General features: G+C 41.4%; 1 protein-coding gene across 20 annotated transcripts in view; it reads right to left on the reverse strand.

Moving 5' to 3' along the window:
- The window catches only part of MKL2 (MKL1/myocardin like 2), a 275,368-nt gene that overhangs the window by 61,571 nt on the left and 195,544 nt on the right, over window positions 1-18,253 (reverse strand). For 2 of the 20 annotated variants that reach the window (XM_021086580.1, XM_021086579.1), the window contains exon 2: window positions 17,716-17,848. The exons of the other annotated variants lie outside the window; for them this stretch is intronic. In XM_021086580.1, the coding sequence (XP_020942239.1) occupies window positions 17,716-17,836 (121 nt within the window). In that variant the 5' untranslated portion in view covers window positions 17,837-17,848. The remainder of the gene's footprint in view (window positions 1-17,715; window positions 17,849-18,253) is intronic. 20 annotated transcript variants of the gene reach the window in all.

Consider the following 18,253-nt stretch of genomic DNA (forward strand, 5'->3'; position numbering starts at 1 on the left):
AATGCCGGCATACTCCGACATTCTTCTATGAACACTGAAGTTAACGCTTGTCTGAATTTAGGGTGGTCATCTTCAAGAGGCAGAATCTTAAGAAAAGGAATATGGAGGAAGAAAAGGGTCAGAACAATCTCTGGTTCAAAGGCTGACACTTCTGGAACAGGGTGACCATGGCTGTTGGAGAATCTCTAGCAGCAGTTAGCTTTCCCTCCTCCCAAAGGAATCTTCAAAGAAAGGGAGACAAAAACATCAGCAGCCCCCCTTTTTGGGTAACAAACAAACAAACAAACAAAGCACCATACCAGTGAGACAAATGTACCACACACAATACGTATTTTTAGGCGAATGGCATCTTGGAATGACAGATCACATTTGCAACAACTTGATGACAACAGCTTGTTGGCCTTGAAGCATCTCCCCACTGTACATGGGTCAGCTGCCCTCAGGCACGTGGAGAGCAGCCCTGTCAGCTGTACTGTCTTTCACTAGAAATTGCATTTTCATGCTGTCGTGTGAGGGTATCTGCTACCATGACGGTAACATGCAAAATGAGTGCATGTCACTAATTGCCAGCTCTTAAATAAAACAAAGCCACTGTGTTTTCCATCCAGTTTTCTTCATGGCATAGCAATTAAGCCTACTAATTTCACACTGCTCAAAGGCAAGAGAATAGTCTTCTAATCAATGCTCGCATCATTGCCTATTAATTTTCCCAAGAAGCAATATCCTCACACTACAAGTACTCCAAGGAGGGGTGCAGGCAGCCTTCTGCAGGTATGTTCATTCATTAAAAGCCTATTAGGTGTCGGTTAGTGCCTGCAGGGTGTGTGCCTGGGATTCACGGGAAAGAGCAGCAGCAGCTGTGAACAGAGGGTCTGTTTCTAAGCAAAGACATTACAAGGAACATGAAAGGAGAAAGAGGCAAATAACTAGTCATGGTGTTAGGGCTGTGGATTACCCAGTTTGATTTAGTTTTCACCTGCATCAATAGGGGGGCAACACGAAACATCATGCTAAATAAAAGGCACAACGCCCCATCAAAAGACTGGCCACTTTTGGTTAACATTAAAACACAATTATAGGAGTTCCCATCATGACTTGGTGGTAACGAACTCAATTAGTACCCATGAGGACTTGGGTTCAATCCCTGGCCTCCGTCAGTGGGTTAAGGATACAGTGTTGCTGTGAGCTGTGGTGTAGGTCGCAGACACGGCTTGGATCCTATGTTGCTGTGGCTGATTTGTCCCCTAGCCTGGGAACTTCCATATCCTGTGGGTAAGGCCCTAAAAAGACAACCCCCCCAAAAAACCTATAAAACACAATTATAGTATTGGTTCAAATCAGATATAACCCAGTCACTGACAACTTGATGGACACTCTTTTGTGAACAACTAATGGTTACAAAAAGTACCAATCAAATAGGTAAGGCTCATAATTTGACAACATCTAACTTCCTTTAACTACTTTCCACTCATCAAATGAACAAAAACTTAACAAAGTAAATGACAAGCAACAGCTTCACCTTAAAGGCAGACCATCCAGGCTGGGACAAAGCTTGCATGATGTGAACAGCCTAACTGTCCTGGAACACTAGAAAACTAGAGTTGGGCAGCCTTTGGCAGTGCCCATCCAGACTCTGAAGGGGCAAGAAACTCGGGAATAAGAGGACCCGACTCTTAAAGACCAGGTAACATTCACAGTTGTGCATATGTGCTCATCTTGAGATGCTTTACCAGGTTAAGCTTGGAGACTGTCCTCCTCCCTTTGCAGCCTCCACACTCAGCATCTGCGTGGAGGGAGGAAAGGCCCAGGTCACTGGACGCTACTGGGCTGATGAACACTTGCAGTTCTTAAGACCAGTGGATAAACCAACAGGCTGGCTGATCTCTGGAAATGACATACTTTTGTTCACAAGACTGCTCTCCTGTAGCCACACACCAAAGAACAGATGCTGGTCCAGCACTGCTTTCCTATGGCAGTAGTGGTGGGGTGTGGGGGGCTGCCCCAAAGCCAATCTCGGGGGCAATGGCCTGTGTCTGAAAACTAACTCCAGAGCATTCCTCCCCCCACCCCCACCACGGGTGCCTTGCTGACTTGATAAACTGTACTACTGGGCTGATATCATTGCTTCTAACCTACTAGGAAACTGACTAAAATTCAGTAACTCCATGGCCATCTTGCTATAGAACACTGGAGGGAGGAAAAACAGTTCCAAAGAGTGAGTGAATAGTTACATCTTTCAGAAACAAACGACACACTAACAACTGAGTTCAAATAGAATTCATGTTACAATTGCTCACATTTGAGCATTTTCAACAAATGCCTTTATCTTGGAAAAATGTAGAAGTAAGTGAAAATAATCTGATACACAGTTCTAAGAAGTTCTTAAATTTATCTATTTTTTGTCTCTTTAGGGCCTTGCCCACAGCACACGGAGGTTCCCAGGCTAGGAGTTGAATCAGAGCTGCAGACACTGACCTACACCACAGCCACAGCATCACCAGATCCAAGCCCCAACTGTGACCTACATCAGAGCTCATGGCAACACCGGATCACTAACACACCGAGCAAGGCCCAGGGATCAAACCCGTGTCCTCATGGATGCCAATCTGATTCGTTTCCACTGAGCCACAATGGGAACTTCAGAAGTTCTTAAATTTAAGATGGTTGGGGTTAACCTGTTTGTTTTTCTCAAAAAAGGGTGTGTGTGTGGGGGGGGGGCACAGAGGTTTTAAAAAAATGTATCTCATTATACAGCTAGCATTGTATTCTCTGCAGAAACAGTTACTACAAGTTGAGAATCCTGTAACGACTCGGCTCTGTATTTCCTTTTTGCGAGTGCATGCATACATGTATGCGTGCATGCGTGTGTCTTTTTAGGGTCGCGCCAGCGACATATGTAAGTTCCCAGGCTAGGGGTCGAATTGGAACTAGAGTTGCCGGCCTACATCACAGCCACAGCAACTCAGGTTCTGAGCTGCACCTGTGATCTGCACCACAGCTCACTGCAACACCAGATCCTTGATCCACTGAGCGAGGCCAGGGATTGAACCCGCATGTTCCTGGATACTAGTCAGATCTGTTACCACTGAGCCACCATGGGAACTCCTGTAACAGCTCTGTATTTCCTGATGACAAAACTCACAAGAGGTACAGCAGGGACCCCCCCCATTCACAGAAGATGAAGTTATAGAGCCATCTGCTTTTTTAACTAGTCTGAGTACAAGTCTTTTTATTAAAAACAAAACAAAAACAAAAACTCTTCACCTACTAAAAGAACAATATATTACATTACACAAAATAAGGACATATAAAAAAGGAGAGGAAGAAACCAAAAAAGAAAAACCATCAATAATATCATCACCTGGAGAGACACACAACTACTGTTACCTTACTGGTGTACTTCCTTTGTCTCTCAGCTAAGCATATTTTTGACTCTCTGCTTCTACATACTATGATCTCATTGTATGTACAATGATAAGCAATCTTACTTCAATGGCTACATAAAATATTCTGTTGATAGACACGCGTATCTTTCTAAACATCCCCTTCTTATTTATCACTTAGGTTGTTTCCAATTTTTGCCAATACTATAACTAATGCTTTCGTGGATTTATTTATTTATTTTTTTGGCTTTTGTCCCCCCCCCCCCCCCTTTTAAGGGCTGCACCAGCGGTATATGGAGGTTCCCAGGCCAGGGGTCCAATCGGAGCTGTAGCCACCGGCCTACACCAGAGCCACGGCAACGCCAGATCTGAGCCGCCTCTGCAACCTACACCACAGCTCACAGCAATGCCTGATCCTTAACCCACTGAGCGAGGCCAAGGATCGAACCTGCAACCTCACGGTTCCTAGTCAGATTCGTTTCTGCTGCATCACGAGGGGAACTCCTCTGGTGAATTTTTTGTGTATGAAGTTTCTTCCTTACTTCTAGTTACTTCCTTAATTCTTAAAAGGAGTAATATCCCTATGTGGTCCATATAAGGCATGGCTGTAAAGTAAGGAGACTAATTTGTGTACAAACTATCATCTTTGAAATTACAGTAGATGTGTGAGAACATGTATATTTTATATCTGTTGCATTTAGAGAAAAAATGTTAATTTACTTTTGAATTTTTCCAAGGTGATGTGTCTTGTTACTTCTTAGGACTAACATTCATGTTTTCTATTGTGCTTCAACAAAGAGAAAAATGGTTATGATTTTGAAAATTCTAGTGTTATTCCTTGTTACAACCAACAAAAACAGTATTGTGTCAATATAAGCGTTTTCAACTTGCTCTTCTTTTAATACATAAAAGTAAAAAATTCCAAAAAATGAAAGGTAGCTTATCTAAGGGCAAAGAGGAAATATCATTGTTATTTGTTATCAGAAATAGTTTAGATATTAAAAGTCTCATCTTTTAGTTCCTTCCCCCTGAATCTTAAATGGATTAAAGTGCTTTTAGAACAAAATTTTAGAATTAGTTTCCAATATTAAAAAAACCTTAAAATATAATGATGTCTTTCACATAATACTTATACCCCACTTTAAAATTTTTAGCTGCTTTTTGAACCAAGGTGGTACGTCAATTCTCTTTTGTTTCTGTAAGTAGTATGTTTAAAGTGTTTCCATAATATGACATAAAGTGCCTTTCACTCTAAAGAAAAAAACCTACATTATGTAGCATTTTAAAAACATATAGCAGTATAGCATGAGTTTAACAAGCCAAAACAAAGCATCTTTTGGGGCCAGGGGATTTGCAAGGGGATATCTCAGGGCTATATATTATAAAAACAAGGCAGAAATGACACTTTCTAGAAAGCAGTGTGGCAGGCAGCCACAGTCCTAGAAATTCTTTATGAGCAGCTAGTTTCACTGTGGGGTCTGAGGAGGGTGGGGGGAGATGAGCAGCTGTCTGCAGGTCAGAGAGAGGATCCAATGTACATTACTTAGTTATAGGACAAGGAACAGAATCAACTGCAGAATCATGAGGGGAGGGGAAAAAAATCCCCAAGCCCTGAGCCAGTCAAGTGAAGGATGGGTAAACCACTGGGCAAAAGCAAAGATGGAAAACTAAAGAATATTCTAGAATTGGCTACATATTGACCCCGAAGTTAATATTAGGTGAAAAACAGAACTTCGTTTGGGTTTTTAAAAAATTTTAAAAGATATTTGAGTAGTTAAAAGACAATGAAATACTTGGAGTTTGGCAAAAATTTATTATGTGTTATTTAAGTAGTTAAATAGTTTAAATTTAGGGGCCTAGTCCTAAATCATTAAAAAAAAAACAAACAAAAAAAAGAAAACCAATTTAGAAAAGCCAACATCCTAATATTATCTTCTGAATTTAGATACTGGAGGGATTAACTGACCCCTAAGCAATACCTTAAAACAATTACATTTGAGAGCCCCATTCAATCCTGGCTTAAGTGTTTTATTGTTTTTATTTATTTATTTTTATTTATTTATTTTTTAATAGTTATTTCCCCAATACAATTTTTTTCTACTGTACAGCACGGTGACCCAGTTACACATACATGAACACATTCTATTTTCACACATTATCATGTTCCATCATAAGTGACTAGAGATAGTTCCCAGTGCTACATAGCAGGACTCATTGCTCATCCATTCCAAAGGCAATAGTTTGTATTAACACCAAGCTCCCCAAGCAACCCACTCCCCCCCCCCCCTCCCGGGCAACCACAAGTCTATTCTTAATTTTTAATTTCTATTTTGCTTTTTTAGGGCCATACCTGTGGCATATGGAAGTTCCCAAGCTAGGGGTTGAATTGGAGTTAACGGCTGCCAGCCTACATCACAGCCAACAGCAACTTGGGATCTGAGCTGCGTCTGCGACCTACACCACAGCTCAGAGCAACGCTGGATCCTTAACCCACTGAGCGAGGCCAGGGATCGAACCCACATCTGCATGGATACTAGTCAGATTCATTTCCGCTGAGCCACAACGGGAACTCCTGGCTTCAGGGTTTTATTAAGCAGCAATTCAGCAATAAAATTTACAACTGCATTTGGTGGTGGTTGTTTTTCTAATAATCCAATGCATTTTATTATATTTACAGTTGTACAACCATTATGACAACCATTTGCTTAATCAGGTAGAGGCAAATGAAATCTTGAAAGAGTTTATATCAAAAGAACAAAAGACTGATGAACAATTTTTCCTGTTCCTCAAAAATAAATGTTTAAGAAGGTGGTTATTGTTATGTTTCTACTATTATTTGAACGACTGGTGAAGAGAACCCCTTTCTTCCCAAGGGGAAAAAAAAAGGATTTAAAAAGACTTCATTCAGTTTTTTAGGGCAGTTAAGGTTTCCAACAAAATCGACAGGGAGGTACCAAGAATTCCCATACACTCTTCACCCACTAACATGAAGAGCTTCTGCCATTATCAACAGGATTAAAAAAAACAAAAACAAAAACACAATTCCATAAAGATTCACAAAATATACTTCTTTGCTGCAAATGTTTTTTTGTTTTTGTTTTGCCACCCTGTTGCATGTGGAATTCCCAGGCCAGGGATCAGATTTAAGCCACAGTAGTGACCTAGAGTGCAGCTGTGGAGACGCTGGATCCTTAAACCACTGTGCCAGGCCGGGGATCCAACCTCCAGAGCTCCAGAAACTCCATAAATCCCACTGCACCACAGCGGGAACTCCTGAATGAGTATTTTGTAGTCACAGGGTAAGCAGTCACATCCGGAAGGCTTTCCTTCTGAGCCTAGGACTCAGAGATATGCCACTAATGCCTCTATTTAAAAATCACGTTTTGTAGGGATTTTTCTATTTATTTATTAAAATAAAGTGATGCATGCACATTAAAAAAAGTGAAAGATATTTTCTTAGATCAGTCTCCCTAGGTGAAAGAAACAAAAGCAAAAATAATAAATGGGACCTAATTAAACTTAAAAGCTTCTGCACAGCAAAGGAAGCCATCAACGAAATGAGAAAACAGCCTATAGAATGAGAGGAAATATTTACAAATGATGTAACCAACAATATCCAAAATATACAAACAGCCCATACAACTCAATATCAAAAAAATCCAATCAGAAAGTGGACCAACCTAAATAGCCATTTCTCCAAAGAAGACACACTGATAGCTAAGAGGTATATGAAAAGATGTTCAGCATCAGTAATTATTAGAGAAAAGCAGATTGAAACCACAATGACCTCACACTGGTCAGAATGACTATCATCAAAATGTCTACAAAAAATAAATGCTGGAGAGGGGGAGGAGAAAAGGGAACCCTTGTACACTGTCGGTGGGGATGTAAATTGCTGCAGCCCCTATGGAAAACAGTAGGGAGGTTCCTTTAAAAACTAAAAATAGGACTACCATATGATCCAGCAATTCCACTCCTGGGTATATATCCAGAAAAAGTAAAAATGATATTTCAGAAAGATACACAAGAGGAGTTCCTGTTGTGGTGCAGTGGAAACAAATCTGACTAGTATCCATGAAGACACAGGCTCAATCCCTGGCCTTGCTCAGTGGGTCGGGGATCCGGTGTTGCCGTGAGCTGTGGTGTAGTCGCAGAAGTGGCTGGAAACTAATTACTCAATAATCAAATTTCTTGTTTCCCACCCACTCCTAGTTAGCCCCCATCACCACCATAATTCTATTAACCACCAACGGTGACTTCATCTTTTAATGATGTGATAACTACAATAACAGCTACATATCATATTATCACAGTCCCTGTCAAACTGAATTCTAGGTTTGTTCATTTCTTTGGTCTCTAATTTCCTTTCCAGACCTCATCCTTGTAGTCTAGCACCTTCTACAATACACACCATACAGAAGCCTTAATAAATGTGTGCTGCTTAATTTTGCATATATACTTGAGTATATAACTGTGTTACTATTTTCTAAGGAAAGAGAATTCTACCCAAATTTAAGAACAAGTCACCAAAAGGATTTTCTACGGGTAAGTGATTATTATGAGACAGAACCAAGACCATCTCACTTAGTTGTATGAATGTGAGGTTTGGGGTATTTTTGAATTGATGTGGGTGGTAGAACAGAAGGTGGAATCTAATTATTTTGTTTTGAAGAGTAAAAGAAGACTAAGGAAGGGAAGGCTAAGGGCAAAGGAGTAAAGAGTGTAAAAACTAGTAGACAATAACTTCTTTTCACCTCCATTTACAATTAATGTGAAATTCAGGCTGCATTAGAGAAGAGTAAAGAAAAGCACTTAAGTATTCTCATAGGCGGCAAAAAGTAGCAACCAAAGATTACGGACCTTTGGTTCTCTTTTCAGGGGTCTAATTTGCCAGTTATAAATAAGGTTCTTCTTAAAGTAATTTAAGATAATGGAATGCAAAGAGTATTAAAAATAAAATGGTGGTTTGTCCTGTAAGTCATGCTACCTGCACTGATTAAGCAAATTTCCATCTCCACTTCAGGCCTGAAGGAGTTACACGGTTTGCACATAAATCTAAGCCTCTGACACTACCAAGTGCAAACAGCATTTTCACCAGGAATTTTTATACTGTGATAATTTTTCATTTAGAAAAAAGGAGAGACAAAATTAAAAAAAAAAAAAAAAACTTGTGCAAATTAGTGTTTCAAAGTTAGGCCTCTGACTACATAGGAAATATTGCCTTTCGTTATAGTATCAGAAAGTCTACTGCGACCTTGAGGTTGGTCACAGTCTAGAATGCAGCATTTACCCTTTATTAGGAATTAAAGAATGAAAATGAAATGAAAACTAAACATGCTAGCAATCCAGGCTAACACACTGTAGGTTTCCTGCATTAATCTGCAGCATGAGGTCAGGAAGACAATGTTTTCAACACTCAGCCTTGGAAATTTACAGGCACTTTGATAACTCTGTGGTTGGCTGCTGCTTCTGTTTCCATGGAAACAGACTGCTAAAAATGGGGCATGTTTCTTTAAACTGATCATACCTTCACACGAATTCCCTTTTCCTTTTTGTCAAAAGTTGGAATGAATTTAAAATTTGCTTCTTGTGTTGTGGTGATGTGATGTCATGCCAGGGGACCTGGTACAGAATGGCAGGGACAGCATTAGCTTGTGGCGGGCATATAGAAAGGTACTATATCTATGAGCATTTTATTATTTTTTTTTATTTTTATTTTTTTGGTCTTTTGTCTTTTTTTTTTTTAGGGCCATACCAGTAGCATATGGAGGTTCCCAAGCTAAGGGTCAAATCGGAGCTACAGCTGCTAGCCTACATCACAGTCACAGCAATGCCAGATCCAAGCCTCGTCTGTGACCTACACCATAGCTCAGAGCAATGCTGGATCCTTAACCCACTGAGCGAGGCCAGGGACCCAACCTGAAACCTCATGGATACTAGTTGGGTCCCTTAACCACTGCACCACGATGGGAATTCCCCATGTGCATTTAAAAAATCTCACTTGGTCGCCAGGTAGAGCATGAGACTCTTAAAAACTCTCACTTGGTTAAAAAGTAGTGGAAATAAATTACGCAGTGGGATAAATGGAAGTGTAACACAAAGAGTAGGCACTTCAAAACCATCCACTTAATTGCCTGATTATCAAAGATGTAAAGGGGCTTTAAAAAAACACCTTAATTTGATTTTTCAGATGATTTTTTTTTTTTTTTTAAGGCCGCACTCTCAGTATATGTAAGTTCTCAGGCTTGGGGTCAAATTGGTGCTGGCTTATGTGACAGCTACAGCAACACCAGATTCAAGCCATATCCGTGCAACGCTGGATTCTTACCCCACTGAGCAGGGCCAGAGGTTGAACCCGAGTCCTCATGGATACTAATTGGGTTCGTTACCACTGAGCTACAACAGGAACTCTCGATTCATGTTTAATCTGTAGGAATATGCTGTTCCTACACCCGAATGTCTAGATTCCTTACCCTCCATGGTTCCAAAAGAAGATAATATTTATTTTTCTTATTTTGGAGGTAATCAAAAATTCTACATTTCACTGATGCCTTAGAATTTCAGTGTGGGAGTTCTTTCTCATTGTGGCTCAGTGGGTTAAGAGACTGACACAGTCTCCATGAGGATGCGGGTTCAATCCTTGGCCTTGCTCTGTGGGTTAAGGATTGGGCGTTGCCGTGAGCTGTGGCGTAGGTCTTGGATGTGGCTTGGATCTGGCATTGCTATGGCTGTAGCAGCTCCGATTCGACCCCTAGCTTTCGAACTTCCATATACCATAGGTGTGGCCTTAAAAGAAAAAAAAAAAAAAAAAGAATTTCCATGTACAGCCATAGGTAGGGGTGCTACAGCTCAAAGCTATTTCCTATTCCCTCTAAAATAGGAAAATATATAAAAGATTCTGAAATGCCTTAATGTAAATTCCTAAGGCAGCCTCTCTGAATAAAAGGATGATTAACAATGAAACAGGAAAATGCCAGAATATTATTTACCTCCAGTTTGCCCCAGAATAGTAAGCACATGCTACTCTCTTGAGGTCATTTGATCCATACACACATACACACCTTTGAACACCACAGGATTGAGCTGTGTGGGTCCACTTATATATGGATTTTGTCCAAAAAATACAGTACCTGTCTTTTCATTTCACAGACCTTTAATCAACTAACTGTAGAGAAAAGCTTGTGTCTGATTAGAGATCGCAATACATGCAATCAAAAGAGCTAGGGTGTGAGTCCTAATTCTACCCAAACGGCTTCAGCTTCCTGCCCTTGGTTAAGTCATTTATCATTTCCTTTGTTTTGGAGGCAGAAAGAGCAGGACCTGGATTTCCGACCGTGTGGGTGTGTCAGTGCCCGTAACTCCCGTGGTGTTCAAGGGTCAACTGGATACACACACGCATGTGCCAGTGTGTCCACAGCAACACAAGAGCATGGAGCAGCATCCGGCCTGGTGTGCAATCCTAGTGGGGGGGTGGGGTGGGCAGGGGGAGGCCCTCTGGGAGGGACGAGCTCTGGGAGAGAGAGACCCCCAGAGGCAGGACCTCCCCTGATGAAGGGGTGGGAGGCGTGGGGAGAGGTGGCGGGGCGGCTCCGTTGAGATCCTGTCTGAGGAAGGGGACCTGGGCAGGGATGGGGGCTGTGAGGAAACTGCTACGGATAAGTGATTTTTGAGGCAGAACGGACAGATCTGGTGACGGGTTCTGAGGCATAAGGAAAGCACTGGGGACCATGGCCGTCCAGGTTCCTGCCGTGAGCCAGTGGGTGGATAGAGGTGCCATAAACTGAGACAGGAAATCCTGGAGGGGTGATTTCATGGGAAGAAGTGAGGGACCCCTGGAGACATTAGGGGTGGATGACGGTGCAGGTCTGGCCCTCACAGTCTGTGATCCTCACCCACAGCACATCAGGGTTTCGTATCTCTTTTGTGTGTTTTTGTGTGTATATCTGGACTCCGAGATTATCATTCAGTTTCCCACTTCTCAGGCTATGAGCTCCTTGAAGGCCATTGCTCAGAGAGGTTGACCACCTCTGGCGTGATGCTATGGGCCAGCACTCCAATCTCAGCCACGTAACATGATTTCCCATTAAAACTTCAATTATGACTAATTTCATCTCAAAAGTAGCACATACCCATTCTTAAAAACATTTACCTACGTCTTGGAAGAGGAATCTTCTACCTTTTTCTTCCTACATTTATATTATTTGAATTTAAGGACCCTATCTTACCCTTCAAATTTATTTAAAAAATTTAATTTAGCAAGAACTCATTTATACAATACTTTCAATTATGTAGAACACTGGCAGAGAACAAAGAAGAAATTCCCAAAGAAATAAACACTGATGTTGCAAAGTTCATGTACTTTACTTATAGAAGAAGGCTTGGCAGCATTTTCTATTTCAGCTGCCTATGTGTCTGCTTCTCCCACTATGGTTTGATTTTTTTTTTTTTTTTTTTTTTTGGTCTTTTGTCTTTTTAGGGTCGCATCCGCCACATATGGAGGTTCCCAGGCTAGGGGTCAAATTGGAGCTGTTGCTGACAGCCTATGCCAGAGCCACAGCAACGCCAGATCTGAGCCGTGTTTGCGACTTACACCACAGCTCATGGCAATTCCGGATCCTTAACCCAGCGAGCGAGGCCAGAGATCGAATCCACAACCTCATGGTTCCTAGTTGGATTCGTTTCCGCTGCACCAAGACGGGAACTATCCTCAATAAATTTTAGTTGGATCAACAACAGAATCAGGATTCCACTATTACATTGTGTTTATTTGCTGCTTAATTTAAAGATTAGAAGCCGCAAATCAGAAAGGGAAAAGCAGCTGAAGGCGGCAGATGACAAAAATCAAATAATAATGATTTTAATAATCTAGTAATGATCTAGTTCATTCTGCGCATAGGCAAATGGTTTTATACACCTCAACAATGCCTTAAGGCACCAACATTTTGGGTTAGACACTAATTTGTAATTTACAACTGAATTATAGATTACATAGGAAAGTAATAGCTCACACTACATTAAGAAAGTAGAGGGTGATCTAATATTCTTTAAATACTTGTTGCATAAAAATAATGTATGTATGAGATGCAGGACACTGGGGGTGAGGTATAAATATCATCCAAGTAAGAGTCCCGTTGTGGCAGTCGGTTAAGGATCCAGCGCTGTCTCTGTGAGGATGCGGGTTTGATCCCTGGCTTCCTTAATGTGGGGTTAAGGATCTGGCGCTGCCACGAGATGTGGCATAGGTCACAGATGTGGCTAGGATCCGGTGTTACTGTGGCTGTGGCATAGGCTGGCAGCTGCAGCTCATCCAGTTCAACCCCTGGCCTGGGAACTTCCATAGGCCAAAGGTGTGGCCCTAAAAAGAAAAAAAAATATCATCCAAACAATGACTCTATCTTCATGAAATATTCTGGTTCAATAGTGAAGATAATACAGATTTATATCACAATGGCAAAAGGGGACAGGTGATAAAAAGATGCAGATCAAGTTATTGGAAATATATGATAGAGACGAAAATATTTTTACTGACAGGATCAGGTGACTTTCTTTAGGAAATGGCCCAAGGTTTGGGTTTTAAGAAACTCTGGACATGCAAAGCTGGGGTGAGAGGAACACTGTGAGCAAAGGAGGAGGGAAATATGGAGCGAGCTGCTGTCCCACCGAACTTCCAGCAGCGACGGAAACGCTTTAAAATCTGCACAGTTCTGTACAGTAGCCACTAACCACATGTGGTGAGCAGGTAGTTGAACAGTGTATACTGTGATGGAAGAGCTAAAGCTGAGAAACGTTTACTTCCTTTTAAGGACTTTCAATGTAAATCTAAACAGCCATCTGAGGCTAATGGACAGTGCAGGTAGAGTATGTATGAGATGATTTCTGTTATTTAGAAAAGTTCTGCTCCTTGATAAAGGTAGTTATTTTTTCGGGGTTGAATTACTCAGAATATCTCAGGCAAACTGCATTTTTCCCATACAAAGATCTATAGTTATGCCCCTGGACACTAGGTTAACCTACTCCACTCTCCACAATGCAATCCAACACAAACTTTCACATACGTTATCTCAACTCTTAGTAACCAGACTGGGACATAACTAGGCATGTGGCCCCACAGATCTGTAACTCCCCCCAACTCACACTGTTGAGCCACACCATAAAAGGAGCCCAGATCCCTGAGTCACTTCTTGGAGAAAGAGCTGACTAGTACAGCTGTCCAACCCACCCAGGACGATGTTCTGAGCAAGAAATGCACCTTGATTGGTTAAAACGATTGAGTTTGGGGGTTGTTAGAGCAGTCCAGTCCATTTAGTCAAAGTAATTAATACACAACCCAATTTTCTTTGGTATTTCATTTCTACCATGAGACAGCTCTGTGTACTGAACATCAATTTTTTCCTCTTTAAATCTACCTGCTACCATTTTTGTCTTTGATAAATATGGGATATAACTAGCTGGTAGCATCGGCATTTTAACTCATAGTCTCAGTAATGTTTCATATCAAACCACTTATGTGAACTAAATCATTTTCATTTATTTGATTTTCCCTTAAGTTTTGTTATCATTAATTTGTAGGTGGTCAAGGGAGTGATTTGTAATATCCTTCTTTAGTTGTTAGAAACAGAAATTAAGTTTAAATCTCATTCGTGCTGAGCACTACTAGGAAATGTTCTTTTGCGGATAAGTCAAAAGTTGAGATTCCTTCCAGCTGCTTTGACAAAAGACACTCATCTAAAGAAAGTAGCCTTTTTTTTTTTTTTTTTTTTTTGTCTTTTTGCCATTTCTTGGGCCACTCCCGCTCCCACGGCATATGGAGGTTCCCAGGCTAGGGGTCTCATCGGAGCTGTAGCCACAGGCCTATGCCAGAGCCACAGCAACGTGGGATCCGAGTCGAGTCTGCAACCTACACCACAGCTCACAGTGACGCCGGATCCTTAATCCGCTGAGCAAGGCCAGAGATCGAACCCACAACCTCATGGTTCCTAATCGGATTCGTTAACCACTGCGCCACTATGGGAACTCCAGTACCCTATTTTGAATTTGATCAGAATTTATGACATTTACTGCTATTCTCACCTAAAGCAGAAATTAATTAAATTCTCCAACTATACACATGGGTTGGCATTTATCAGAAAGTTTACATAAGCATCAACAAAACTGTATGGAGATGTGCTTCATTACTGAGACACTTCTCTGGTACATGGTGACAACTATTCACAGGCACTTGATACCTGGAACATTCTTCTCTTCAACTTTCAACAGTTACTCAGTTTCCTTCTTAAGGTGTCACATCAATTTTGAAACCTATGATTATGTGCTTACAAAGTCGGTTTTTCCCCCTAATAACTTTAGCTAATTAGTGCTGTCAACAGTAACAGGAATTCTAAAATGTCCCCAAATAAGCAAGAGCTGGAGCACCTGCTTGAGAAGCAGCGCACACTTCCCACCCTCACGGTGAACACACACGGGAAACCCCAGGGGCCAAGCTGTTTCTATGGACTAGAGCTCAATGGACAACAACCTAGCCTTCCCTCACCGTCTGAAAACTTTAGATTCAGACATTAAAAAATAAATAAATAAATAAATAAAATCCCAGAGATTGTTCTTTCACATACAAAACCCAACTTTGCCAAAAATGAGTGGAATACCAAGTACTGTTCATGTGAAAGATAATAAATATTTTAAACTAGGATCCCTTAACATGAGGCCTAAACCACACACGTGACAAAAAGTCAGACATGTGTCTTTTGACAAGACAGCTTAGGATCTGATTAGACTCGGGGGCATATTGGTGTTTGAACACTCACTGCTGCTGTATCAGTCAGCTTTCGTGGATTAATACAACTGACGTATCACCAGGAGCTAGAAGCAGATGAAGCTCAGCAGGGGCCTGTCCCGGTGGTCGACCCCACGAGTTTGATAAGCTGACCGCTGGTGCTCGATTGCAGACAGTGACTGTGACATCCTGAATTCCAGGATCTCAATCCTGCACAGGAACCTAATTATTTTTATACAATGACAAGTTAAAATGCAGCTTTCTGCAAAATTTATCCTATTTTTTCCATTCTAATTCAAGTCTAATCTTTCTGAGTCACTCCCTCTGAGGTAACATACAGATCACCTTTGGTAATTCTGTATGTTTTTTTGTGGGTTTTTTGTTTTTTGTTTTTTTTGTTTTTTTTTTTTTTTGTTTTTTTGCCCTGAGTCCCATCTAGAGCAGAAAAGTAGAAATACAGCCTGTTGAGATATAAAGCAAAGCCTAGTTTAATGCAACTGTGGTGAGACAGATGAATTTTATCATCCGATCACTTCTGTGGAGTGTTTTAAAATACAAAAGTGCTCTCCCTGTATACCTCTTTATACTGATGAATTTACATGACAGTAACAGGTAGATATAAAGACACTTCTCTACTTTGCCAATATACACGGGATTTTTAAAATTAAATTTTAAACAGAAGGGAAAAGTAACAAAGGGTTAAAAAAGTAAGAAGAGAGCTGGCAAACTGGCATTAAACTGGGCATCTCATAAAAACACTATGAAGTGGGTTCTGTTTATCTTCATTGCACAATTGAGGAAATGAAGGCTCAGAGCAGAGAACTTGCCCTGGGTCACAGAGCTAGAAAATGGGAATTGATTCTAAGTATCTCTCACTTCAGGGGCCATGCTCTTGCTCTTGAGACATGATAGTGCTGCACATGTATAAATTCAAAGCATGGTCACAGTCGTTAGGGAAAGAATTGATACATTATGTAATCATCTCAAGGCCGCTTTGCTGTTCCTGTTGATACTCCTACCCTGTTTTCTTACATTTTTAATTCTTGCTCTCCATGCTCCTTATCATACTGCCATTGTAACATCTTTTTATTTCCCTAATTTCATTTTCCTCTACTTTCCCAGTTTTTCAAGAAGCACAAAAATTGTGTAAAATGTATGGTATTAATACCTCATTAATGCTAAAGCTTGACTTAACTGACACACAGAGATAATCCCTGTTTTACGTTAATGATTTAAAAATTCGAAGTTCCTTGCAGGAGTCAGGAGACCGTGCCCTCAAAACTCTTCTGATACTGATTTTATGAGACTCTGCAAGAAGACTTACTGTACACAGGCAGAGGCAACCCTATTGTCTGGTTCCTGGCAACAGCTATTTATACTGCATTGTGTGTTTGTTTCCATCTAGATGTTTGTTTTTTCTACCAGTAGGCAAAAGTACTATCTTCTAAAAATGCACTAGTTTGTCATCACATTCTCATATTCTAAATGTATCCAAAAAATCAAGGAGGCATATTGTTTTGGAGAAGCACAAATGCTGTCCGGCAGGTAACTACGTTTACTGTCTGGGTCTCTAAAGGTGAGGAAGAGCGGGTGGAGAGTGGAGGGGGCGGCTGAGGGCAGGAGCTGAAAGCAGAGAAAATGAAAAGAGGTGACTGGGTGGGGGTGCAGTGGGGTTTCTCCCAAAGAACACCAGAAAATCAAATTCAAAGTAAACAGGCATGAGAAAGGTGACTTTCAAATCTCAAATTCAGGAAAAACTTATTCTTTGAACATTCCAAATTTTGTACTCAGTGGTCTCTGGTCTCCAGCGGCTATAGCAAAGCATGTCATGCACAGGTCTTGCACACTTGGGTGTGCCAGAACACAGGACGGTAATGCCCAGACCTTTGGACATTTTTCTTAAATCAATCAGTGCCATACCTGTGCAGTAGCCATTTACAATATTTGAGAGTATTCTTAAGCTTTCTTGCTTTGTTTAAAAAAAAAAAAAAACCCACAAAACTATGTAATGTGCTTAAGAAAACAAAACAAAACAAAATGATGGTGCAATGTGCATGATAACCAATTAAACCAAACATTTAAAGATATAATTAAGAGCTAGTTACCTTCTTGGTTTTAAACAATACAAACCATAAACATGCTAATTAGAAAAAAAATCATTTTCCTGGAATTACGTGCTTGTAAATCTAAAAGAAGCGGTGTTCTGAAAAACACTGAAAAGGAAATGGCCTCTCCGCAAGTGGGGGTGGGGGCCCCCCAAGATTGGAGAACATGAGAAAATAGACAAAATGAACCTGGAAGGATTTTACTGAAATGACGACTGGCTTCCTAAGCCCTCTCCACTGTATCCACTGCTGCCAAATCTCTAGAGTTCTATCAGTTCAGCAATCTTGAGAAAGAGCTATCAGGAACAGCATTAAGCTTTCCTTTCAGAGAACTTGGACCCGGTACACACTGGACAGAGAGTAGACAGACACACAGCATGGGAAGCAGACACACGCTGGGCCCGGCTGACAGGAATATGAATTCGGCAGTTTTGCCCCTGGCCACAGACAGACTGACCTTCCTTGAGACTTTTCTGGTTGCTCCCTTCAAGGCATTCCTTTTCTTTGAGCGGCTCAAAATCGCCAGCAGTTAAAATCTCCGGGAAGCCCTGTTGCTGCTTCTTGGAGCTATCGATCATGGTGAGAGGCTTCTGCAGACAGGCAGCATCAAGCAGGAGAAAAGCTCAATTTGCCGAAGGAACGGCAGAGGCCAGCGCTCAGAATCCCCTGGTCCCTGGCTCCTGGGTGCTCCTCACAATACCCAACCACCAGGCAATTCTGTCTTTTAAGCCGCAGAAGGCAGACGCTACCCCTTAGTTTCCAGCTTGACCTGCAAATCCACTTGGGCTGCTGGAAGCCCTAAACTCTCCCACGTAGTCGGGAGGCAGAGCCCCGGAGGCACGATGCTGAGAGCCCACCCCTTTTCCCAGCCAGCCCCCTTCCCCCTGCCATGCCAGCTTCCCCCGCACCGGGGACTTCGAGCTGCAGTTTGATGGTCCGAATCATCTGACAAACACTGACTCAAGCAGTTAAAAATAAATCCCCTAGTTGTTAAA

This window comes from Sus scrofa, chromosome 3, assembly GCF_000003025.6.
Source record: "Sus scrofa isolate TJ Tabasco breed Duroc chromosome 3, Sscrofa11.1, whole genome shotgun sequence".
In the NCBI taxonomy this organism is placed as follows: domain Eukaryota; kingdom Metazoa; phylum Chordata; class Mammalia; order Artiodactyla; family Suidae; genus Sus; species Sus scrofa.